Source organism: Zootoca vivipara, chromosome 5, assembly GCF_965207765.1.
Source record: "Zootoca vivipara chromosome 5, rZooViv2.hap1.1, whole genome shotgun sequence".
In the NCBI taxonomy this organism is placed as follows: Eukaryota; Metazoa; Chordata; class Lepidosauria; order Squamata; family Lacertidae; genus Zootoca; species Zootoca vivipara.
The window spans coordinates 44424403-44451090 of NC_142588.1; the positions used below are offsets into that span (position 1 = coordinate 44424403).

At 43.0% G+C, this 26688-nt stretch overlaps 1 protein-coding gene across 2 annotated transcripts; it reads right to left on the minus strand.

Moving 5' to 3' along the window:
• Positions 1–3238: 3238 nt before the first annotated feature.
• BAG3 (BAG cochaperone 3) lies at positions 3239–25227 on the minus strand. Of its 2 annotated transcripts, none has more exons than XM_035137930.3 (4): positions 24932–25227; positions 9985–10332; positions 7685–8050; positions 3239–4476 (listed from the first exon to the last, which is right to left on the minus strand). In XM_035137930.3, exons 1-4 carry the CDS (start codon positions 25115–25117, stop codon positions 3709–3711), a joined length of 1668 nt encoding a protein of 555 aa, XP_034993821.3. In that variant the 5' UTR covers positions 25118–25227; the 3' UTR covers positions 3239–3708. The 2 variants fall into 2 exon arrangements, with proteins under 2 accessions (XP_034993821.3, XP_034993820.3); XM_035137929.3 differs by having other exon boundaries at positions 7685–8053.
• Positions 25228–26688: the final 1461 nt, after the last annotated feature.

Sequence of the window (26688 nt, forward strand, 5' to 3'; positions counted from 1 at the left end):
CCCAGTTTGGTTTATGCTCCCTCACCTGAGTCTTGATCAACTTAGATTGCCTTGCCACCTCTATGAAGGCTTAACTCTTCCATGAGTTGTATTCTCTCGGAAAGCTCCTTGTCTAGAATTCCAAGTACTAATCTTTGAAGCGTTCCTTTTTGTTTAACCAGTGAACTCAACAGTATTCAGCCTGTTAATTCAAGGCCTTAAGAAATGACTGAACCATTTCCCCAGACTTCTAAGCTCATAAAAAAAAACAGCCCTTCTCATAAACTGCATTCCTCGTGGGGATAATTCAGCCAGTACACCATCAGAGTCATACTCGTGGCCACTTTGGCAAAGTAAAGGATTTATAAACATTGGGGGCATACATAGCACATTGGATTGGACTTCTCTGCACTATTCCTACCTCTTTGTGGAACTTTGCAGCTAGGAAAAAGCAACCTCCCCCACCCCACCCCACCCCACCCAGGCCATGCTGCAGGTTTATCAATGGCAAAGGCTTATGGCGCAGTGAACTGTGCCATTGCCTTCGTAACTTGAGGATTCCATTGGTGGCCTGCACCGTTATGGAAAGATGAGGGGACTCAATAGGTTTATTGTCTCTAACCAGAACAGATATAGAACCCGTCTCCACCCAGATAGAAGCCCAAGTCAAATTTAGTGACAAATGGATGACACTATCCACACAGTGGCGAAGACTCAATACAATGCTGGCATGGCATGACTTTAAAAAAAAAAAAACTACAAAACTGATAAATGGGAATGGCATGACGTATCCAACATATATTCTTTAAACCCATTCAAACTGAATTTGCATCAAATTCTTGTGTCAAGAACTCTCCCTCTCCGTGTGTGTGTCAAGAATTAGTGACCAAGTTCCTGGATTTGTATCTGAAATAATGTCAGTGACTCCATTACTGAAATCAATTATGCTACTGTTTAAAAAAAATAGTTCGCTGTGATGCTATTATTTATTATAGGCTATATGCTCCTTCCATGTTGTTCTTACTTGACAACTGAAAACCTTATTCTAAGCTTTTGTGAGCTTTTAGTGAAAGAGCCAGTGCCGTGCTGTTTTTATTGCAATTATCTGTATGTTTTTAATACTGTGCAGCTTATATATAGTTTCAATTACTTTAACGTTTTTCATTATTGTTCCCCCTCCCCCCATGTTTTTAGCTGCCTTGAGTCCGTCAGGGAAAATGGTGGGGTACAAATAAATATATAAAACAACAACAAAACAACAATTTCCTATAAAAATGCCAAGTTTAGCACTTTGTTTTGCTTTTGTGATCTTGCAGGCCTTTTAGATTATTACATTTTGTTTATATTTAAATTCTAACTATTTTGTTCTCATTTGGTTCATGTAACTGCCATGGGAATATGCTTGACAGTATAGAAACACCTACAAGAAATCAATCGCATCACAGCAGACTAAATTCTTAACAATAACCTTATTGGTTTCAAGAAGGGAGTCGTTCTTTCAGATACAAGTCTTTTTTAAAAAAGAAAAAGAATGATTGCTTGAAGACACACACAAGTTGTATTGACTGTAGCAAAGGGTCTCAGATTGCCATTTTGGCTAACTCAAAATAAATTCTTCCAGCGTGACTTTATAAGTGTGTGTCTGTATGCATGCGTAAGGGAGAAAGCAAGTGAGTTCCTGTTTATATCCTGCATATTGGAAGTCACAGTGGCTGACTCCCCTAATTTAATAAGTATTCTTGTTGCCTGATGTCAGCTGTGTGTCTGCAGCCAAAATTGAATCTGCAGGAGTATGCAGCTAGTGAGCTCATATAAAAACTATGTAGGGACATTTATACTGGAGCGATGGCCATATTGCCAATAAAAGGGTAGTGTTCTGACTATAACCTTGTTGATTCTCAAAGTGAAACTAAAATGACAGGTCTATGGATGGACAAGTGCACCAGCTGTAAACGGTGACTATATTTGTAACAGGTTGCTGTTGCGCTGCAATTCAAGGAACACTGCAAACCTCATCCAGTGGCCCATCTCATCTTTTTCAGCCACCACCAAGCTGACAGGTTGGAAATTACATCATAAACTTGTCTCCATCACAGGTTATGAAAGGTGGTGGCAGCCCCTCTACAGGTGCCCAAGATATAGAATATTACACCATCTAATTTTGCTCCAGGTTTTCATACATATGCTCCAAATACAGAGCTACATACCTTTTGACTACTCGTCATTTCCTTGAGAAATGCAAATGTATGCTGAAGTAGCTTTTAAGTGTGATGGGAGTACCCTTACAAGAGAAAATTGTACAGACGCTTAACTGCTGCTGCACTGCTAATACTTCCGTGCAAAGGACCTCCATTGTTATTTTCCACCAGCCCGAGTTTATTTTGAAACTGAGCTGTAAAACTGAGCAGTAAAAAAATAGGCCATGGGGGATGTGTAAAAGGACTTAATGTACACATGTGCACACCAGTCCCTACCAGTTACTATGATTATTCAAAAGACCTCTCCCTTCCCTCTTTATTTGTTTTAACGTCAACTCTTGGTCAAATAAAGAAATTAGAGAAATTAGGTATAGGCAAACTCGGCCCTCCAAATGTTTTGGGACTACAACTCCCATCATCCCTGACCACTGGTCCTGTTAGCTAGGGATGATGGGAATTGTAGTCCCAAAACATCTGGAGGGCCGAGTTTGCCTATGCCTGAATTAGAGGGTGGAAAGAGCTGTCGTGTGATGATAATTGCTTGTGTAAGCAAAGCCTTACAAATGGATGCTTGCGGAACCAGTCAGTACCTTTTATCTCATGGTCTGCCCATTCTGCAACCAAAATTTTAAACAACTTTGCAGTTGGATTGTGACAGTTTCAAGTCATTTTGCACTTAAAGCACTTTTATCCTCACTTGTACCAGCCTTGTACTGTAGTTTAACTTAGATATGGTGCAGCTCAGATGATTGTTTACAACTCTACCCTGAAGTGAACAGCAGCACTGGTTGCTTACGTTGTGTTCTCTCTGCATTTTTTGCGTGAGTTGTCATCTGACTGTGCAGCTCTGAATACTTAGGTGAGGGTCCTTCAGGCAATTCAGCTAGGTCTGGAGGGAATGCATGTAAACTTGACAACTCGCAGACTAATTCGAAAGCATGTGTAAGTTGGCATTTCCAAAGCTAGGATAAGGTATTGGATGAAATCTATTTTTAGAAATACGTAACAAAATGGTTTGTAAATACAGTCGGCATTTCCCATTTATAAAGCACACAGGTTCATCAGGTTTCTACATTCTTATTTATTTCTTTTCTCCATTTAAAATATAGCACTGAAGTTCTTAACACATATAAATATCCCTACAATTTATTACCATGCTATCTAGGCATCATTACAGTACTTAAAGTGCCTAATATTGAAAACATTTCCTCCTCCCACCGCCGAGTGCCTTTTAAAAAGTTTCACTTGCTGATATTGACCCAACTTCCCCTACCACAGAGTGGTGTGAAAACAACTCTTTTACAAGATATTCTTCAGACGCATCCTCTGAGCAATATACAGAAAATAGATTAAATGATTTTTTCTTCCTTATGCCCCCACATCTCCCCCACCTAAGTGTTTACAGTGTCCCAAGCTGCTATGTTTATTAAAAACCAATTGGTGCAAAGCTCCTGAAATGCATGCAAGTTAAATTTCACTTAACACACACTTTAACTTAAACAGTCCGAGGACTTTAATTTTTTCCCTGTGGCTATGGTTCAGTCACGTTTTCAGGTCTATTTGTTTCTTTGGCAAGACTGGGGGCTACTACTTCCTTAGATCCAGGTTGATTCACTTCTACTTTGATTTGCTCCTTGGCATTCTCATTACTTGCCTCCTTGGGAAGGTTCGCCATTGTAGGATCAACATCCATTTTCCCCTGTGACAGTTGATTATTCTCAGGCAAAGGTGGCTGATGTCCGTCCCCTTCAACGGGCTCTGGGACATCATCTGCTTTCTGTTCTAGTCTTTCCAATATATTCTGAACTTTTCTTACACCGTCTTTCCTGGCCTGCCGGACGTCCGCACGGCCCTCAGGGTCCACAGAGTCCAAAGCTAGCAGCAATTTGGTCAAATCTTCTTCTATTATTAGGTATTTTTTGTCATTCTGCTTGCCTTGAAAGGAATTGACAGCCTGCTCCAGGGCCTGTGCTCTGTGCAGAATGGCTTCAACTTTCAAGACTCCGGGGTGCTTCTGAAGCTCTTCTGAAGTCTTCTGTGGTTCAGGCTCCTGTGGGGTAGGTTTTTCTTCGACAGGAGCAGCTTTAGGGGGGCAAGGAATTTTTTTATCCACGTTTTCTGCTGCGGGAGGAGGTTTTGGTGAAGCTGGCTTAGCATCTGTATCTGTATGACTAACTTGAATGGGGATGAATGCAGCGGGGATTTCCGCTCCAGAGGAGGCAGTAGTCTTCTTTTCAAATTTGGTATCAGGTGGTAGAGTTGGTGGCGGTGCTTGTGTTGGCACTTGGGGCTGTGAGGCCTGAAGAATGAGAACAACATTTGGTGGTGAACAGGAACCAAGAAAACAAGTAATGGGATTTCAGCTTTAAATACAATGACAGCACTGCATTCAACATTTCCAGATGTATGACATTTTAATGTTCAGTCATAGGTTGCATGTGTCTATATGTGTCTGTTTCACACGCTAGCAAGGTTATGCTTAAAATTCTACAAGGCAGGCTTAGGCAGTATGTGGACCGAGAACTCCCAGAAGTGCAAGCTGGATTTCGAAAGGGCAGAGGAACCAGAGACCAAATAGCAAACATGCGCTGGATTATGGAGAAAGCTAGAGAGTTCCAGAAAAACGTCTACTTCTGCTTCATTGACTATGCAAAAGCCTTTGACTGTGTCGACCACAGCAAACTATGGCAAGTTCTTAAAGAAATGGGAGTGCCTGATCACCTCATCTGTCTCCTGAGAAATCTCTATGTGGGACAAGAAGCTACAGTTAGAACTGGATATGGAACAACGGATTGGTTCAAAATTGGGAAAGGAGTACGACAAGGTTGTATATTGTCTCCCTGCTTATTTAACTTATATGCAGAATTCATCATGCGAAAGGCTGGACTAGATGAATCCCAAGCAGGAATTAAGATTGCCGGAAGAAATATCAACAACCTCAGATATGCAGATGACACAACCTTGATGGCAGAAAGCGAGGAGGAATTAAAGAATCTTTTAATGAGGGTGAAAGAGGAGAGCGCAAAATATGGTCTGAAGCTCAACATCAAAAAAACCAAGATCATGGCCACTGGTCCCATCACCTCCTGGCAAATAGAAGGGGAAGAAATGGAGGCAGTGAGAGATTTTACTTTCTTGGGCTCCTTGATCACTGCAGATGGTGACAGCAGTCACGAAATTAAAAGACGCCTGCTTCTTGGGAGAAAAGCAATGACAAACCTAGACAGCATCTTAAAAAGCAGAGACATCACCTTGCCGACAAAGGTCCGTATAGTTAAAGCTATGGTTTTCCCAGTAGTGATGTATGGAAGTGAGAGCTGGACCATAAAGAAGGCTGATCGCCGAAGAATTGATGCTTTTGAATTATGGTGCTGGAGGAGACTCTTGAGAGTCCCATGGACTGCTAGAAGATCAAACCTATCCATTCTTAAGGAAATCAGCCCTGAGTGCTCCCTGGAAGGACAGATCGTGAAGCTGAGGCTCCAATACTTTGGCCACCTCATGAGAAGAGAAGAATCCTTGGAAAAGACCCTGATGTTGGGAAAGATTGAGGGCACTAGGAGAAGGGGACGACAGAGGACAAGATGGTTGGACAGTGTTCTCGAAGCTACGAACATGAGTTTGACCAAACTACGGGAGGCAGTGGAAGACAGGAGTGCCTGGCGTGCTATGGTCCATGGGGTCACGAAGAGTCGGACACGACTAAACGACTAAACAACAACAACAATATATATATGAGTCTACACTCAACATGTACCAATTTTTTTAATACTGACAAATCCAAAAAAAACCAGACCACAGCCTGAGAAGAGACTTCTATGGATATCTGAAGAAGTGTGCATGCACACGAAAGCTCATACCAATGACAAACTTAGTTGGTCTCTAAGGTGCTACTGGAAGGAATTCTTTTATTTTGTTTCGACTATGGATACAAAAGTTATGAAGGAAAATAACAGAACATGAATAGACAGGAACGGGGAAGAAAATTGTGGGTTTTTGTTTTGTTTTTTTAAGGTGTGAAGGGCAAATGTATGTATGCATGTGAGAATCTAACAGTGAGGAACAAAGCAATATTTTGAAACCCCCCACTTGAATTCAAGCTGTGGCTGTAACCGCAAGTTAAGAAGTGGCCACAGTGTATTATATACATGCTCCCAGTTAATCTGACCCTTCGCTTTAATTAGGTGCTTTTTTAAATTTGGAGGCGGCTTCTTTTGCCACACAATGACACAAAAAGGTATCAGATTCAAAAAACGCCAAGTTCTACCAATGGATGGAAAAAGAAGAATCTGGAGCACGCTTAAGGGTTTGGAACTACAGCGTAACCTGTCCAGTGCCTGATGCCATATGGTGTCTGGTGGGTGTGGTTTGGGCCAAATAGGCCCATGACCTGGAGGCTCCTCAGCACTGCCCTACAGGGTTAAAAGTTCAAAAGCTAGTTAACTGAATTGTAGATAAAACCAGTGAATGCTCAGTAATATGTTGTTAACAGTAAGACTCTAGGAGGTTCCTTCAACTGAGGGGAAATGGTTGCACAATACAGTGGTACCTCGGTTTATGAACACAATTGGTTCCGGAAGTCTGTTCATAAACTGAAGCGTTCATAAACTGAAGCGAAGTTTCCCATAGAAAGTAATGGAAAGTGAATTAATCCATTCCAGACGGTCCGCAGAGTAAGCGTTCATAAACTGAAGCAAACTTTCCCATTGAAAGTAATGGAAAGTGGATTAATCCGTTCCAGACGGGTCCGCGGAGTACTTAAACTGAAGCGTTCATAAACTGAAGCATGGATGTAATTGGTTCCGGAAGTCTGTTCATAAACTGAAGCGTTCATAAACTGAAGCAAACTTTCCCATTGAAAGTAATGGAAAATGAATTAATCCGTTCCAGATGGGTCTGCGGCGTTCATAAACCGAAAATTCATAAACCGAGGTGTTCATAAACCGAGGTTCCACTGTACGGTGTATACCAGCAGTGGTGAACATATGGCACGCATGCCAAACCTGGCACACAGAGCCCTCACTGCAGGCACGCGCGCCATCGGCCAAACCACGCTCTTGTTGTTGTTGTTTTTCATTTGTTCTCCTGCTCCCCCTCACGCTACAGCCTGCGCCCGCTGTTGAAACCCGGAACAACTCTGGGCACCCTGCGATAAATAAATGGGTTTTGATTTGCAGTTTGGGCACTCGGTCTCTAAAAGGTTCACCACCACTGGTGTGCACTATATTTTATGGACCCCTTCTCCCACAACTAACAGGATCTGGATCAGGAAACAAAGTTAAGATGATGGTTATAGCAGAGCCCAGATAGTTTCATTAAAAAAGGGGGGGAGCTTTAATTTTTCATCTGCTACGAATTCATTAGCTGATTAGTTGTGTCAATGAATGGATATGGGCTTTTAGATTACCTTGCAAATTTCTAGCATGAGTAATGCAATCCAAATATAACCAGCAGAATAATTGCTAATGAAAATCAAAGAGGGACGCGTATAAGCTCACCACACCTACCTGAGGTCTAACTGACTGTATTCGTATGGAAGTCGGAGACTGGATTCTGCCTGGCGAACTTTCACGGCTGGCTGAACCTCTCTGTGACACCCTGATTGGTGACTGAGCCCGTTGTGGCCTCGGATCCAGATCATCAACCTGAATTTTGCCATAAACCGGTTGGTAAGCTTGGTAATCACTCTGCTGAGCTGGATAATGTGTCTTCTGTGTTTGATGATGGACTTGTAATGGTTGCCTTAGAAAATTCCCCTCATGAATAACAGGGATAGGAATATATCCACGAGGGAGCTGGTGGCTTCCTGAACTGGGCCTGCCTGGTGATTGAGGGGAAAGGGTTGGTGACTCAGAAGGTGCAGGTGATGGTGACTGCTGGAGAAAAAACAAACAAAAATTGTTATTAATATTATATTATTACATTAGCCATAAGTTTATTTTCCCAAAAAGAGGTCAATGGATCTATGATACTGCTGTGGTTGTAGCCATATGTCATAGAGACTAGGCAGATTTACACACTAGACTAGGCACTCCACAATGCCTAGTTGACAGGTTGAAGCATGCTTGGCAGCATGTTTTAATCTGAAGAAAGTTCCCTCTGGACTTTTTTCCCTTTCCCCAGTCTGGATGCTGGAGAAATGTGAAAACCAAATTAATTAATTCCTTTAAATTGTTCTGTTAATTATAAATGAAAATTAATTTAAGAAAATTGAAATCTTGGAGCTGTAAAACTCCTGAGTCACAGTTAGCAAAACAAATGTGAGACTGATTGAACAAGCAGCAATCCGACCCAGCAGACTCCACTGCTTTAAGGAAATGCAGAGTGAGCTTCTGTTGCTTTGAAGCATGCGCCAAACAGAGTGGCTGAGGGGACCTATCAAGAGTGGTCACATATACAAAGCTACACGGCCCTGGGTATACTGCACAAGCCTAAACCAGCACCTCTAATTTATGGTTATGTTACTGTGGTCAACTAAATGCAAAACAAAACAAAATACTGTATATGGGCAGTGGCGGAGGAACCCTCTCCAGCACCTGGGGCGGGGCATGCCGTACAGTGCGCGCATGTGCGGCATCCTGTATGGACTGCGCGGACCCTCGGCCACTCTACAGCTGGGGAGAGGCAGGGGCCATCTTGTCACACCCCCCCAGAGTGGCACCCCGGGTGACCCGCCCCCCCACTTCGTACGCCCCTGTGTATGGGTACCATATTAGATACCATAAAATTTCAGAAGGAATAAAGCCTGAAGTATTTTGAGTGGCTTTGTCCACTCTTACTTGTGCAAAAAAACTGAGGGCAGCATAAAACTATAAAAGGGTCCTATGCCTGTGCTGTCCTATGCCTGCCTTTTTCTGGCTGGATGAATGCACCTTCAATGTGTCGCTGGCTTGCACTATAGGCCTTGCATTCCATGCCACCTGTGCTGCAACCAGGGCCGGATGCAGTGTTGGTGCAGCATGGTCTATCTCTTTCGTATAGTGTGTTGCATTATCACTCCCTCCTGCATTTTACCAGTAGAGTATTGACAACTTTTTGGTTTTAAAGTTAGTCAAACGTAATGAAAAGGATATTAAAAGCTTTGTAGTGATGGGCAGCTGTGCAGACAAAGCCCAATTTGTTATTTCTTTATAGTTTTAAACAGAAATCACGTGTAAAAATTCACAACTGAAAATCCCTTATAGTCTTATTTCAGGTTTTCTGTTTTCCTTTCCTGCAAGAGAAGCTTTAAACTTAATGCAACAGGTACAGTCCCACCTTTAGTCTCACAGATTTGCACTGCTTGGTCCAACTTAGTGAAGGCAAGCATGTCTATAGCTTCACTTTATGGAGCTCAAAGTGGTTCAGAGCTTACATGCCAAGCAATTTAATTACAGTGGTGCCACGCAAGACGAAATTAATTCGTTCCGCAAGTCGTTTCGTCTAGCAATAATTTCGTCTTGCAAGTTTTTCATTGCGCAAGGCATTCGTCTTGTACTGTACTGTACTGTACATGTGAAATTCAGCTCGCAAATAATCTTCCTTTTCAATAGTATCTAGTTCTCTCTGGAAACAATCAAATGAATAGGTATTGCAATGGTATGCATCTCCTTCTAAACTGATCAGTATGCAAGAAAATTATGATGCCTTGAATGTTGACTACCACAGCATATATGTGAAGTACACATACAAAATTAGTAATATTTGGGAGTAAAGAAAGAAAAGCCAATTATGTGTCGGCTATAACTCAACTCCACACTATAATTGAAATCCTAAACCGTGCAAATATTCTAATGCAAAACATACCACAGCAATTCTGTCAACTTACCTCGGATCTATGTGAGAGGGGTACTTGGACTGGTGCAGCTGTTGTTGTCTGTCCACAAGGTTTATCTGTTTGGGCAGCTTCTGCAAATCCCCTAGCTGGGGACTGTGAACGGACAAAATTTCTTCTTAGAGGTGACGGGGCCCGTGCTGTGGGAGGAATGGTTTCTGCCTTGGCGCGCATGCTAGGCTGATAGCCAGGATAGTACTGCTGTCTGTTCTCTGCACCTTCATGTATGACTGGAATGGGGATGTAACCAGCACGAAGCTTTGGGTATCCCATGTTTCCGTCTCTGACTTGGGACTGGTTTGGACTATTTTGAGATGGACCATTTGCTGATGATTGGTTTTCCTAGGCAAACAAACAGATCACACGGTACAGATTTAGGAGTTGGGATTTATACAGTTCAGAACAAGCTGTTAATAAGCAGTGTTGATCCACACCAGAACGTTTCTTGTATGCCCACGGGAACTCCTTTGCCTAGCTGCATTCTAACTTGAAAAGGCATCTATAACTGCTAATACAATTATAATAACTCTAGGGCAGGCATCCCCAAACTGCGGCCCTCCAGATGTTTTGGCCTACAACTCCCATGATCCCTAGCTAACAGGACAAGTGGTTGGGGAAGATAGGAATTGTAGTCCAAAACATCTGGAGGGCCGAAGTTTGGGGATGCCTGCTCTAGGGAACCAAGTTGGTACTAAGACAAAATATATTTCAGTCTCTCAAAAAGATATCCTGATAGTTAAGGTATTTTCAAACATACATTGCAATTAACACAAGTACCATCAACAGAGTGTTGTGAAGTTTTTTGTTGTTGTTAACTATGTTTTTATTCGATTGCCTTGTTTAGTTGATTAAGACATTACATTAACTACTGAAATATCTCAATGCAGGTTTGGGGAGATATTTTAAAAGATACGGTATCAGATTTACAGCCTAATCCTGTACCTTCCAGTGACTGTTGCAGAGCATCGAAAGAGTTGTGCTGAGAAAACTACCACAACATGCTACATGAGACATGCGGTGGAGACCTTGACAGATTCACTCCATGTACCTTTTTGCTAGCTGGTGGAAGGCACCACTGGTATTAGAACCTGTGGGTCCATAGTAAAGGCTGCAGCTCAGTGACAAGGCATGTGCTTTGCATGCAACAGGTTCCAGGTTCAATCCCTGGCATCTCTGGGAAGAGCGGGGGGAAACTCTTACAAGAAACAAGGGAAAGCTGCTACCAGTCAGGTCACAGGCAGTACTGAGTTAGATGGACCAATAATTTGATTTAGCATAACATTTCCTAGAATAAATGCCAGGGTTCTCCCTGATCTCTCTGCCACATTCCCACCATCTCCTCAGCCTTTTCGAAAGGAAGCCTAGAGGCTGTTGCAGCAGCAAAATGGTACACTGCTCAGCTCCAAGTTCAGAGCTGATGAAGGCTGCGGGAATCATCTCTGCAGTCGCTCTGTGCTTTGGAAGGGGGTAATCTCTGCCTCCTCCTTTCCAGCTCTGAACTTGGAGAGAGAGGGGCAGGAGATTGCCCCAGATTTGATGCAGAGGCACAGTGCAAGGTCAGGGATAAGGAGAGGGCCAAGGACTTGGCAACCATAATTTTAGGCTTGGTAGCTAATGCCAGCCAAAACTGTAGATCCCTTGGAACAGGTTTCCTGCTCTGTCAGGGTGGAGTCTCTAAGTCCAATCCCATGATCCACACAGCATGTGTAGCAGCATGTAGAATGGATTGTACAGAACAGAAGAGGTAGGGTTACCATTTATTAGGGCAACTTCTATAGTGATTTTCATGAATGCAAGATTCATTTACATAAACCCTCTTCAGGCATTTCACAAAGGGTTTTGTAGAAGGGAACATAAGCTTTCGTTTCAAAGCAATTGGCCCTAGAGAAGGAGGCAATTGTCCGCATCGGCTGATGTGCTGTGACTTCCTGGACTCTTCACAAATGTTCTGTTGGCAAAAACTCAGCCAGCAGAGCACAGCAGGGCAGCCTAGCTCACAGTGGCTTCCTAATGCACATGTCACTGCCGGTAACCAAGAGGGGGAGGGGGAGGTGTCAGGGACTTCAGCGCAGTGTGGGCACAGCAGCAATTCTGATGCTACGGCAACTGTGCCCACACCATGCTAACCTGCCCATCACCTCTCAGTTATTGGCAGCGACCTCCACACTGGGAAGCCAGGTGAGCAATTCCACTCCTCTAGCCACTACTGCTTAGGAGTGAATCAGACCACACCTGGCATACTGTGTCCAGTTCTGGGCACCCCAATTTAAGGATGATACTGGCAAGCTGGAACATGTGCAAGATGATAAAACGGTGTGGAAACCAAGGCTTGTGGGGAACAGTTGAGGGAGTTGGGTATGTTTGGCCTGCCATGGATCATAGCTGTCAGGTTCTCCCTTTTTTAAGTGAAATTCCCTTATGTTGAATAGGCTTCCTTGTGAGAAAAGGGAAAACTTGACAGCTATGCCATGGATACTTCAGTTGACCCCTCAAGGTCACTTCTTCCAACTCTACTATTCTGGGATTCCCAGAAACTGTGTGCTGAGATAGAAGCCAGAAACAAGGATTCTAGAAATAAACTCTGTGAAGCTAAGTCAGAAGGAGGCTGGAAAATAGCCCCTGGTCAGATGACCCCTGTGGATGCTATTAGAGCTGCTGTCCAGGTTTTCTTAAAGTGAAAATACTTCGAATGTGCAAATGCTTTGTGTGTGTGCACGTGCATGTATGTGTATGTATTAATTTGCATATACTCATTTCAATAAATTGAAACCAAAGCTGTAACAATCATTTGTACTTAAGGGCTGGCCTTTAATTCTTGTAAACTGAGGGGCAAGTTTGCTTAATCTTCTGGGCATCTGAAAAAACGCAGTTTCATTTAAACCCTGTAAAGGTTTCTGTGTCATCCCTGGTAAGTGTCCTCATCGTGTGTTTACAAATGGCTGACAATAGCATTCCTTCTCCACAACAAAACTGGTAGCAGCACAGAAATATTCAAAACGGGCAAGTTAACAGAGAACAATGCCGAGAAGTTGCCGGTATTGTTCTTTAAAACAATGCTATTTAAAGAATGTTATTGATGGTGGATACAGATGGATGTACTGAATATCAAGTAAGGGTTTATCAGCCGCAATAATGTGAGAGTGAAAGTGTGGGGGAAAGGCGAAAGGAAGTGCAAGTAGGAAGATCAAAAGAAAAACCATTCAGAGAGAATGGAAGATAAAAGCTTGGAGTATGCTTGTAATGTGATACTAAGACACTACACAGGATGGAAATGGAACTTTGTACAAGAAATCCCCACCGGACCTCTAATGAAGCTCTTCCTGCAGTGGTCTTTCTATTTTGGGCTCACATTCTAGATGAATCTCCAAGTGTGAGATCAGATAACAAGTACTGCTGTTGCTCACAGGGTAGATATCATTAAATAAGGGACAAACTACACTTGTCTTGCAGGGTCTCCCCACCACCCACCCCACCTGGGTCAGGCTCTTATACCAGAAACATACTGGAAGGAAAGCAACCAGATGGCAAGTAGTTGTGAAAATAACATGGTTCACAGCCCTTCAGCTGTATGTTTGGGCTTTAAATTGCATTTTTACACCATTTTATACATAACTGGATCAGGCCTGAATTTAAAGAGATAAGTGCATCACTTCCCATCTGGAAACCCAGCCAGATGGGCGGGGCATAAATAATAAATTATTATTATTTATTATATTATAAGTGATCCTATCTGAAGGCTTTTAGAAAATGAGGTTGATAAACATCTGATATTAATTCCAGAAAATGAGAATAAATTAGGAAGAGAGACATATGAGCGGATAGTTACTACCCACAAAAGTTATCCTTCTTCCTGCTCACACAGACCTATATTCACCAGTGCATTGAAAGCTTAACAAGTGGAAGCGCCAGCTCTCTTTTAGCCAATAAGACTTTCTATGCTTATCATATCTGGAAGCAATTTTTATTTGCCATCAATTATCAGGCAAGAGCTATTCACCTATTTGACCTCCGAGGGCTAATTGTTTTGCAATCAAAAAAGAAAAAAAATGTATTTATAATATTGAAATATTTTACAATATTTACTCATACAATGTAGATGTTCCCCACTCTTCCCTATACATGGGTAGAATGAGGTTGAGAAACAATGACTTTCCCCAATCTCCTTCAGCAAACCTGAATAACTCAGGTTACAATCCTATATCGCAGGGTTTCTCAAACTTATGAGGTCCATGACCCCTTGATGAGCTTATAAAGTTGTCATCAACCCTAACCCGAATTCATAGGAATGTATCTAAAACAATGTAAATAAAGAAAGACAAGTCTTCTCAATAGTGTTTGAGTGTTAAAAAGTTTTTAAAATATATTTTTGGATTTTCTGGTGCAAGTCTCAGTCTACTGAAACAGTATTGTAGGGAAGAGAAGGAAGAAGGGACATTTTAAGTTATCATACCTTGGGCTTATCACAAAAACTGGATTTTTGTGTTCTTTCAGTGCCAGGCAAAGATCTTTTTATTTTCCCTGGACTTTCAGGCACAACTGCAGCCTTCAGTGATTGTGTTTTCATCTGGGTTTTCAGTTCTTGATATCATTTATGTACTGCATATTTATAAATACAGCATCTGCTTTACTTGTACTCTAATTACTATGCAAATCTCCCTGGGAATTTTTACCTAAGAGTAAGATAAAACTATCTTAAATAAATCAAATGCAAAAATACCCAAAGGGTCTAAAATTAGATCTGCTAAAGCCAAGTGATCTGGAATGAATACGAATGGCCCAAGCATCTTATCTCTGCTTTGCTTCACCAGTGCTGTGAAGGGAGTGAGATTCTTAAATTACTAGGCACATGAGTGAGGAATGCAGAGACACACCTTAAACAATCCCCTAAGTACTGAGGTTAAGTACCAGCTACACTTACAATACATTCAGGAGTATTATATGATATCCAATCAACGGCTTTACACAAATCGCTCTGTAGGGCATTACGTGACTGGGCATGCTTTAACCAGAAAGACAACTGCTACAGCAACATAAAAGAAGATACAGTATAAACCCAGTTCAAGGCTTTGCCTCCAACCCATGGAGGAACAGGGATGTGCATGCTTGGCTCTGCCTCCACTGCCCCTGCCAGCTTCATCCCCAACCTTCACATTTTTGAGCAGAATTCAGTTTCATTCACTTAGAATACTCAATGAGAATGGAAGCCTTGGCCACATAAGGTTTTCATTCCCATGCATAATTTTAAGCATGTTCGGCTGAACCAGTGAAGGCTTCCCCTTCCAACCTTCCTGCTTGAAGAATGAAGGCCAGGGATGGAGTCAACAGGGCAGGGACACTGAAGGGGGGGGGGTTAATGTGTACAGCCTGCTAATGCATGCTGCACATATGCTACACAGTAAGGCAGGCATTCCCAAACTGCGGCCCTCCAGATGTTTTGGCCTACAACTCCCATGATCCCTAGCTAACAGGACCAGTGGTCGGGGAAGATGGGAATTGTAGTCCAAAACATCTGGAGGGCCAAAGTTTGGGGATGCCTGGCAACCCCTCCTCCTTGTTTGGAGGTGCGGGACAGAAGCGAAGGGGTGTGACAAGATAATTATGTTCCTTGTATACTTTTCTTCCTCTCTTGACTTTCAAAACCACCGTGGGCTTTATTAGTCTTGCACTCTTCTGCCTGTCTCCCATTTGCTTTTCCTAAACGGAAACAGGCGGGAAAAGAAAAATGGTAGAAAAACAGAAGAGAGTACATGGAAGATATATATCTCTCTTTCTCTCGTGCCCTTTTTGATAGCTACCCACAAACACACACATACCCCTTTTGCTTTTCCAGGGAGAGGGGCCATATACTGTACAAAGGCAAGGAGGAGACAGAAGAGTGCATTTCAAGGAGGTCTCTACACCACCTTCTCTTGTGTGTGTGCCTCTTACCCACTGCCCTTCCTCGCTATTACACATAGGGAAAAGGAGGGGTCCGAGGTCATTGTTACCAGCAGGCCGCTTGTGGAAGGAGCTTGCTCCCACTCAGCAGAGAGGCCTGCTGGAAATATTAATTCTATACCAGGGAAGAGACAGCCAAATCGTGCTAGATTTACTTGAGGGGAATTACAAGAACTGTTTTGTCTAAAGGATATGGCTACTATTGAGAGGTTACCAAAAGGATAGATGAAGGAGGAGCTGTCAGCACAAAATTTTGCAACTGGGAAAGAATAATGCTCTGTTGCTATATCCTTCATATGACTTCCCAGGAAGAAGGCACAGTGTGCTTTAAGAATATACTGTAGTGTGGATATGACCTAAGCCAGACCCTTCAACAAACAACAACAACAACAACAACAACATAATAATAATAATAGGAAAAGACGACAATCTTTACACACCTGCAGTTTGTTCAGGTTAGAGAATGAATGCCTTTATTTCCTCACGAGGATTCGGCAAGCATTTCTCCACAGCAGAGTGGACATTAGTTCCAACTGGTGAGACAAATCTTGCTCAGTTTTCATGCATTCCTTATGTAGGCTATTGCGCCTATGATCTAACTGTATATTGAAATTTACAGGAAGGCGCAACAGATGCAATGGTATGATATTGTCATGATTTTTCATTTGAGAGCATGTGCAAGAAGAAGAAGAGCTATGTTTACTCCAGAATATGTACCGGTAACAGAATCTTAATTTGAGGGTACAGACAGTAGCCCGTCTCTTTTGCTGGTGTTCATGATCTGTTTTGTCCAAGTTTGCTGCTGCTCTCTTAGTGCATTTTCCATTTACACTAGAACTACGTTATGAGCTGCATTTAACACAGCACAATCCTGCGCACATTTAAAAAGATGCAAGTTCCTCTTTGTCCAAAGGAGCTTATTCCTAGGTGACTGTGCAAGGGATTGTAGCCCAAGTCAATTAACAGTGTATGACAGGTGGTGGGGCAATTGCCAGCATGAGTAGAATTATGGTAAAACTTTATAATGAAAGTGCAGCACTCTCAAGAACAGAATGAGTGCACACTATTCAGTACAAGCTATTCAGATAGAAATTTGAACCGAAAACATACAGCTAGCGCAAACATACTTAAAGTTGAAAGATTTCTGATCAATCTCTTCCCAACAGCCTACCAGCCTCTGGACCCATTTTGATGCCACCTCAATGCCTCATGTGCTAAGCATGTGCATTTTTCTGGCTAGTATTTTGTCTACATAAACAAATGGGTCAGAGCAAAAGAACAGGTGCAAGAGGATAAGCGCATGGAACTATCAGCTGATCCAGAAGCAGGAATAAAGATGGAATCACCACCTGCTTCCTTCTACCATCCTCTCACAAAAACAGTAGCTAATCACCTCAATTAAACTTGGTTTTGGTGGGGGATTTTTTGCATTTGGTCTCTTCCATCCTTGCCAGGTTACTATGTTCTCATTTATCATGGTTATATAGAAGCGCTTTACACCGACAGAACTTTAAACACCTAACAGACTATTATTTCCCTTTCACTTACCTAATATGCTCAAAACAAAATACTGTAAAAGAATTCCTTCCAGTAGCAGCTTAGAGACCAACTAAGTTTGTCATTGGTATGAGCTTTCGTGTGCATGCACACAAAAGCTCATACCAGTGACAAACTTAGTTGGTCTCTAAGGTGCTACTGGAAGGAATTCTTTTATTTTGTTTCGACTATGTCAGACCGACATGGCTACCTACCTACTAATATGATCAAGACACTTCTGGTCTCCTGAGTCCTAGTACAATATAACCACCTATTTTGCAAGCAGATATGTGCTTGATTTCTATTGTCTCAATCATCACATTTTAGTGCTGGCATATACAAGATCCAGGGTTCATTAGTGTTTGCCAAGAATACTTCCAAAAAGCCAAGCTGACTCATTTTTTCAATTTAGTTCATATTTATTATCTCTGTTGGTTCATCATGCAGTGTATTTATGCATCTGTCTACTTTTGATATCTTAATCAATTTTATATCATGCTTTATACTTAACACTAATTTAAGTGGGCTTTGTAGTTGTTTCCTGAAGCAGTGTCTGGTACAACATGCTGGCAAAGAAAGGAAGTACCTGAGGCAATTCGGAAACTGCACGAATCTAGTGATACGGTTTTCTTTCTTGGTTTTTAATAATAGAAAATAAACTATTTGCCCGTGTATCAAGATGGGCCTTCATTGGCAACAATGCCCTAGCTTCCTTAGAGTATACAAAGCCATGCACCCTACATGCCTATAAATGGATACTAGACTCAGGCTCCATCAGAAGGTGATGAAATAAATGCTGCATAAATTGAACTTGCATCATCGCTTCATCTCACTAGACTAAAAGCAAGCAGTACAAAGAGCTTTTCCTTGCAGAAGAGGAAGACAGAGATTCTAGCAAGTTATTTGTTACAGCATGAATGTGCCTCGGAGGCGGAGCAGTGAACCTGCACATGATTTTAATGCTCAGTGGGCCAAAATAAGGATACTGCAATGCTACAATGCAAAATAAACAAACAGAAATGTATGCAAACCTATGATTTCCAAGTGTAAATCATAGGTCCACAAGAGTTGCTAAATGGAATCAGAGTCCTTCACTGCTGGCTTAAGCTGGAGACAGAATTATTACAGAAGAGGGGTAGAAGTAGGAAAGGTAGCTTAGGAAGCTGGCAGGAGCACTATTTCATAAGTGGAAGAAAATGTGGTAGAAAATCATTTGCTAAAAATCAGGAGGCTCTTCTTATAATATTTATATAATTAGACAGTATTATATACCAAGAAAATATTCTTGTTTATCAATTGGTTGTACCAACCCTCTTCAGCCTACAGACAGAAGGCTTGTGCTCTCCTTAAAGATGACCTAAAAGTAACATTGACAGGTACAGTATAGGTAACACTCATATTTGTCCCAAGCATGAAGCTGGTATATAAACAGAAATGGGGACAAGTGTGGCATGCTTTAAGGCTCAAAAGGCAGGACCTCAAGGGAGCAAACAGTCAAATAATGATTTGGAAGATGTGCAATTTGCTCCCTAGGAGTGTTCACCAAGATGGCAAGCTAGGAGCCACTTCCTTGCTCATTCAAATATGCATACATGTGTACGTGCGTGCATACACGCAAACACACACACTTGTCAGTTTAAGAAGACCATGTTTGTGGCTTAGAAATAAAATTTTAAAATGTTTCCCATAGCCATCTGGTTGGCCACTATGTGAACTGGAAGCTAGACAAGATGGGCCTTTGGTCAGATCCATCAGTAAAAATTTATTATTTTACAGTGGTACCTCGGTTTATGAACACAATTGGTTCCGGAAGTCTGTTCATAAACTGAAGCGTTCATAAACTGAAGCGAACTTTCCCATTGAAAGTAATGGAAAGTGGATTAATCCGTTCCAGACGGTCCGCGGAGTAACCGTTCATAAACTGAAGCGAACTTTTCCATTGAAAGTAATGGAAAGTGGATTAATCCGTTCCAGACGGGTCCGCAAAGTACTTAAACTGAAGCGTTCATAAACTGAAACATGGGTGTAATTGGTTCCGGAAGTCTGTTCATAAACTGAAGCGTTCATAAACTGAAGCGAACTTTCCCATTAAAAGTAATGGAAAGTGAATTAATCCGTTCCAGATAGGTCCGCAGCGTTCATAAACCGAAAATTCATAAACCGAGGTGTTCATAAACCGAGGTTCCACTGTACTTGGTTGGCTCTACTGGGTCAATAAATTTGACCCAAAAGAAAAATGGCTCAACAAAAATCTCTTTCCTATCTTGTTTCAGACTTAAACACTCAAGATGGGAAGTGAGGAGATTATATACAGTACAGTACCATATTTCAAAATTAGTCATGAAACTATCTAGAATGAACTAGCATTCATCTGCCCATCTTATTATGTATATACAGTCTGTCTGTCTGTCTGTCTGTCTGTCTGTCTGTCTGACTGACTTTGGCCCTAACAGCAGCCATGTTTGGAAGATCTGAGGCCACTTTACTGGCATGTGAAATTACTCTTAGCTCTACTATTTTAAAGCATGAAATCACAATGCCAATCAAGGTTATCAGTTGCAAACAACATAATTTGAATGTGTGCAACATACTGGCAAATTCCAAAAACTGAATTATGCCTACTCTGTTGACAAATTAACAGCACACCTTTAAATCAACACATTTAAACAATAATAATCAAGCCTAGGGAGAAAACCCTTATTTTTATTTTAGTTGGCATATTTACCAACTTTCCTCTCCTATGAAACATTATTTCCCAGTCAGTGCTTCAAATGCTACAATCATTTTTGCTACTTCTAAAAAAATGTATAAATATTTATTCTAACCTGGCAGGAAGAAAAATACTTTTAACTATTACTTGTTCATCTAACATGAAACCAATCATATGCTATATAAGCAAATTCCATTAAAATCAGTGAGATGTTATAAGATTTCAAGTGTTCTTACGATTGTATATAATACTGAACAAGCCTGCATTAGTATTAGTAGTATTCCCAACACAGCAAATACTACTTTTATTTATAGCTCACGTACAGTAACATTTCCCATTATTGCAAGAGAGTAAAAAGCACCTTATAACTACTGAAAGCATTTAAAAAATAAACATTTCACTCGGCGTTTCCTAACATTTTGGTCTATAATGGAAACATCCAAGTTGGCCTAGTACACAGCCAGTCTAATTAAAGTGTTGGTATGGCTATGCACTTTTAATATCATCCACGATCTAGCATCTTGGCTTCTTAAATCGTACTAAGGGAATGCAAGTTTCTCATTCCTGTTTTCCAATTGTGTACCCCTGGAAAAGCAAGGGAACCTTTCCACGTGTAGTATTAAATGCATTTAGCGCATCCAAAGAGTGCTGAGAATCTCAACACACGAAATATCTACTGCAGGGGTCCCCAAATTAAAGCCCGGGAGCCAAATGCGGCCCAATCGCCTTCTAAATCCGGCCCGTGGATGGTCCGGGAATCAGCATGTTTTTACATGAGTAGAATGTGTCCTTTTATTTAAAATGCATCTCTGGGTTATTTGTGGGGCCTGCCTGGTGTTCTTACATGAGCAGAATGTGTCCTTTTATTTAAAATGCATCTCTGGGTTATTTGTGTGGCCCGCCTGGTGTTTTTACATGAGTAGAATGTATCCTTTTATTTAAAATGCATCTCTGGGTTATTTGTAGGGCCTGCCTGGTGTTTTTACATGAGTAGAATGTGTCCTTTTATTTAAAATGCATCTCTGGGTTATTTGTGGGGCCTGCCTGGTGGTTTTACATGAGTAGAATGTGCCCTTTTATTTAAAATGCATCTCTGGGTTATTTGTGGGGCCTGCCTGGTGTTTTTACATGAGTAGAATGTGTCCTTTTTATTTAAAATGCATCTCTGGGTTATTTGTGGGGCATAGGAATTCGTTCATATTTCCCCCCCCAAAATATAGTCTGGCCCCCCACACAAGGTCTGAGGGACAGTGGACCGGCCCCCTGCTGGAAAAGTTTGCTGACCCCTGATCTACTGTATTCACACATTTTATAAAGCTATGGATAGGCTACTCAAATGGCCATCCCACGGCAGTGCATGGCTGCACGAAGCTTCTGGAACATGTGGAAGGAGCTTATGAGGTGGATCACCCCATTATTATGAAGAGTCTCCATGCCAGCACTAACTGCTGACAGGACTGTGCAGCGCTGCCATGGAGATTCTTCACATGCTAGGGTCAACCCAGGTGGTTAGCTGTTCCTACACATTACAGATGCCACCTGGGGCGGCGGCAGCAGCAGTGGCTGTGCAGCAACATTTTCAACCAGCTTTTACATAGCAGCAGTTCATTGGCCCCCAGTAAATGATACTTCAGTAGGCGAGAAATGCTGTACACCATGTCTCCACTTGCTACACAATTTAATTTGGCAGAAGTGTGTTTAATCCCCATCATGGAAAGGAGAATGTTTTGTTTCCTTTTCGAGCAACATATTTTGAGTTCTCAGCTGCAAAACGTTAACAGGGGGAATGATTACGATATTAATCAATCTGAAATTCACAAAATAAAAAAAGAGGCATTAGACATTCACCAAAATTGCGGCTAGGCCACCCAGGTTTTTAGAGTTTTGGGGCGGAACCTGGCTATGCTGATTCAGTGTACCCAATTCTTGCATGACATACTGCAGGATGAGAGAAATCTTACTGGCTGCACAAGGACCTGAACCACTTTCTTTTGGAAGGTACCGATTACCCAAAAGGTGCAAAGTGTACCAAATCTTTTGGGTACAAAATTCCTAGGTGGAGATGGCTTTGTTTGTTTGTTTCCAGCTTCAAATTAACCTGTATTTAGCGTCATGTGATATGTCTGAATGAGAAAATCCTCAGATAACTTTTCTTCTACGTGCTAAAATATTGGCCCGTTTTTAAGAACTTCAAATTCCAACATTACGTATATTAAGTTCAAACATATGCAGTCTGTCTCCATGTTAAATCAGTTTGTTTCAACAGGCTGTGCCTCCATGACTGATTCATGCATGGTGAATAAAAATTGTAGGGTACAGTCTTTTCTAATGTGGCAGAACCCTGAAATTGAATCCAAATGTAGTCCAAGACATTCTGCTGCCTTGGCTTCGGGTGGGGAGAGAGAACAGTTGTACATCATTCTTCTCAACTTGTAAGCCCTTATGTATAAGATACTTCCAGTCAATTATAAGATTGAAGGATATAATTGAAGGATATAATTTTCTTATGTCCATAATGAATCAGGATTAATTTCTCTTGTACAGATTAATCATTTAATCATTAATATCCTAAACAGTTTGGGTCCAAGCTATTTGAGGGACCAGATCCACACATATTGTCCCTCCTTCTTTGCCTGCCACCTAAACTGGTGAGGTTGTAATGTACAATAGGGCTTTTTGTGGTGGTCCCATGTGCAGAACTCACGGGAGTCCCCAGTTGGATAGGAGGCCCAGGGCATTTTTGACACAACAGCATAAGTCTGACAGGTTCCTAGCAGGAGCCCTGCGCTGGCTTAGCGCTCCAAGGCCCAGGGCAAGTGCGCCCCCCCTGCATGCGCCTGGTTCTATGTCTCTGGAACTTCATACATGTTGACATTTGGAAGACCAGCACACTCCACTCTTTTTGAGAAGCTGTGAAGACCTCTGTTTCATGTGACTTTTAGTTAGGCAACGTTATTCCGCTATGGGGATCTTTTACAATTTTTTTAAAAGAACTAATTATATAATTCGTTATTTGAATTGTTCTTCAAAGAGAGCTATTTTGCTCTGGTTTAGCCTTCAAGGATATAACATTTTTAATCAAAAAGGCTGTTATAAATGTTTGCTTAGAAACCCCAATTAATTTAAAAGAAACTAACTGTAAAATGATTTGAGTGTTAGTTTTCACTTTAGTGTGGTTGTTAGTTTTAAGCCCTCACATCCTTGGCACTGCACCATTTTTTAATAGTAAGGCTGGAAGCTGCTTCCAGAACATCAAGAACTCTCTCTAACAGCAGAAGCAATGAAGTTTTCAGGACAAAAGCCAAGAACATTGTTCAGTAAAGACCACTCTAATCTATTTGACTGGCACTTTGGAGCTTTGCTCCGACATGCTCAACAAGATCCCCAAAACTAAGTAAGTTGTACTTCTGACTATTGTGAATATGATTTCTCCAAGAGGTGTGACACTTATACCAATGTATGCCAATCACTGTTTTACTCTCTAAAACAAACATATGCAAAAATCGCTGGAAGTGAATAGGAGGAAAACCCAGCAATTGTTTCCACTATGGTATTAACTTTCTAGTTCAGACAAGTCATTTGGTCATTGCGTAACCAACAGATTAATGGCAATGGAACAAAAACATTGGTTTTTTTTACATAATCTTACACATCTCAGGATGAATATGACAGAACCTCAGAGGGGGAAGTTTTGGTTTTTCTAAAGTGCATCCTTCTGCGGCTGTCAGGACATGTCTCTGTCTACTGATACTGCCAGATTTGGGAATCTTTCCATGATCAAGCCTTTTTAAAATAAATAATAATAAAGGAAAAGAAAAGGGGGAGAAAAAGAAATGGAAATCCCCTATACTGTACAAGGGATTTTAAAAGAACTGCTGCTCAGTGATTGAGGCGCACACCCCGGCGAAGTAAATCAAAAGTTCTTTACAGGCCGACTTAGCCAACTTTAAATAAACACTGCGAGGACCGAGGTATCAAATGATTTAACGCACAAAAAAAGGACTGCAGTGCGTCAGAGACAAAAGCCAACTCCTGGCCTCACTGCATTGCCATCTACTGGGGGGGGGGGAGAGAGAGAGAGGACAGGCTTTTCCTGGCACTGCCCCCACCCGCATTGCATTGCTCACGGAGCCTCGGGGAAGCGCGCCGCCGCTGTCCTTCAAGCGGTGCAATCCGGAGTTGCAGCTGAGCAAGGCTCCCCGGCGCCCTTCAGTGTCTGCGGCTCCCCGGCCGGTCTCACCCCCCTCCCGCCCCACCAACTCCCAATTCCACCGCCAAGGAAGAGAGGAGGGCCCCGAACAACATTCTTCCTGAGTCACCACAACAGAACGAGACACAGAGTCACAGACAAAACGCAGGCCGCCCTGCGCCACGTTCCGTGGAGAGGAAGGACCCCCCCCCATAAACGCCCCAGCCTGAGACCAAAAAGCACCCCCCTCTCCCGGTGCATGACAGAGGCGTCCCTCTTTCTCCCCCCCTTACACAGAAGACACCTATACGCCAACCATGACGGTTCTGCCAAGTCCCGAGGAGTGTCCCCCACCCTCTCCAACAAATAAAACCTCGAGGCGCCAAAGGTCTCGCGCGCAACCACCTTCTCCACGCGCGTGCCCTTCGCCCCTCAGGTTAAACTCCGATAAAGTCAGTAGGGAGCCCCCTGCCCTGAATGGGGGGGCGCCGCTCCCTCTCCGCCCGTCCCCCCTCGCGAAACTTCCCCAAGTTCCCGCGCGCAAAAAGAAAAAGAGAAACCGGCGGCACCTTGGGCAGCGGATCCCCCCTGAGTCTCGGGTCGTTCCAAGTGGTGGTGCGGCTGTTGTGATCCACGAAGAAAGGCCAGCCGGTCTGTGGGTCCACCTTCACCTCCCAGCCCGGAGGTAGGGGCTCCCGCTCGCCCGCGCCGGCCTCCAGGTGGACCATGGCGGGGGGCTGAGCGGCCGCGCTCATGCTGCTGCTGCGCGCCGGACCGAGAGCGAGCGTGAGAGAGACGGGAAGCGCCGAAGAGAGAGCGAGGAGTAGCGCAGGCGCCCGCTGGGCCACGCGCTGGAGAGTCAAGCGAGGCGGCCCCGGCCGGCTGGGCACCTTTATCGCTCGATGGCGAGGAGGGAGGGGACACCGAAGGGGGTGGAAGTGTCTGGAAATAGCCGCTCCGTGCCAAACAGGAGGAGGAGAGACGCAGGGCAGCTGCCCCGCTGGAAACTTCTGGGCGCCTCTCGCGCCTTCGGGTAGCCGGGCCGACAGCTCCTCCTGGAGTCGCTCTCCCTCGCTGCTGCTGTCATTGCGCTATTCCTCGCGAAGGCGAGCGGCCGGCTTCGCTCCGCCTGCTGGGCGGTGGTTTCGGACGACGCTCGCTTGAGCATGCTGATTCATTTAATTGGGCTCCTTCCGAGGTTGGAAGCGGGTCGTCGCAGCCGCCCGGGAGATCGAGTCGTCCAACGCATTGCGCGCGCGCGCCCGTCGTAGGGTTGAACTCCCGAGTTGCTTCAGTGATCCGGAGTAACACAACCACGCGTTTGTTCCTTAACAGGCACAGAAAGGCTGCCCCCTTGCTGTGCTTTATGAACACAGCCTGTAAGGTATGGCAAGGTGGCCAAAAGATCCTAACGTGCAACAAGTGATCTTGTCTATGCGCTTGTGGTTTTAATGCAGCAATGCCAAGAACATTTTCTTAAGGTATCCGCTTCAAGCGCCAAACCTTTCAGTTCTTATTCTGTGGCGCTTTCAAGGCGCAAGTTTATTTACAGTCGTTGTCTCTCGATCATCCTCGGGGCAGCCTGGGAGGTAGGTCGTTGAGCACGGGTCTTACCCAGCAAGGCAATGTTTATGTTCCTGCATTGCGAAAAGTTCATAAATCCATGTCACGCAGCACAGTCCATATTGCCTGGCCCAGATTTTGGGCAAGGAGCCATGATGGCTCTGACTCAGGAAAACAGCTGCAGCTCTTTAGCGAAGACCATGCCTTTCCTGTCTGCTTTAGTGAGAACGCACGCTTGATTCCATCTCTAGAACAAACAAGCTACTTTCCCTCCCACACCCCAAGACTAGCTAGCAATATGAGAATGCTGGCATCATAAATCCAATTAACTAATGGTCGTGGTTTCCCATTAAAACCACAGGATGTTTGTTTCCAGGCAACCTTGGCCCTACATTCTAGACCAGGGATAAATAGAACAATTAGTTTCCAAAACATTTTACATAATCACACATACTGATAATGAACTGCAGAAAGTCTGTAGGGGACCGCCATACAATACCTTTGTTTGTTTACCTGACCAGATACATTGAAGAGATGTAAAAACCCTGCAGTCTCTAGCTGTACAAAGGAATTTGGGAGGCAGAGAAATATCACATCTGAAAGTGAAAAATAATTATGAGCTTCACAACTTGCCATGGTCAGCTGCAAACTCAAGAGAACAAATAAATGTTGACTAGCTGTATAGCAGGCGGGGAATGTTTTTCAGCCCAAGAACTCAAGGGCCTCATTCGACCTAGTTAATATCAGCACTGGACTCAGAAAC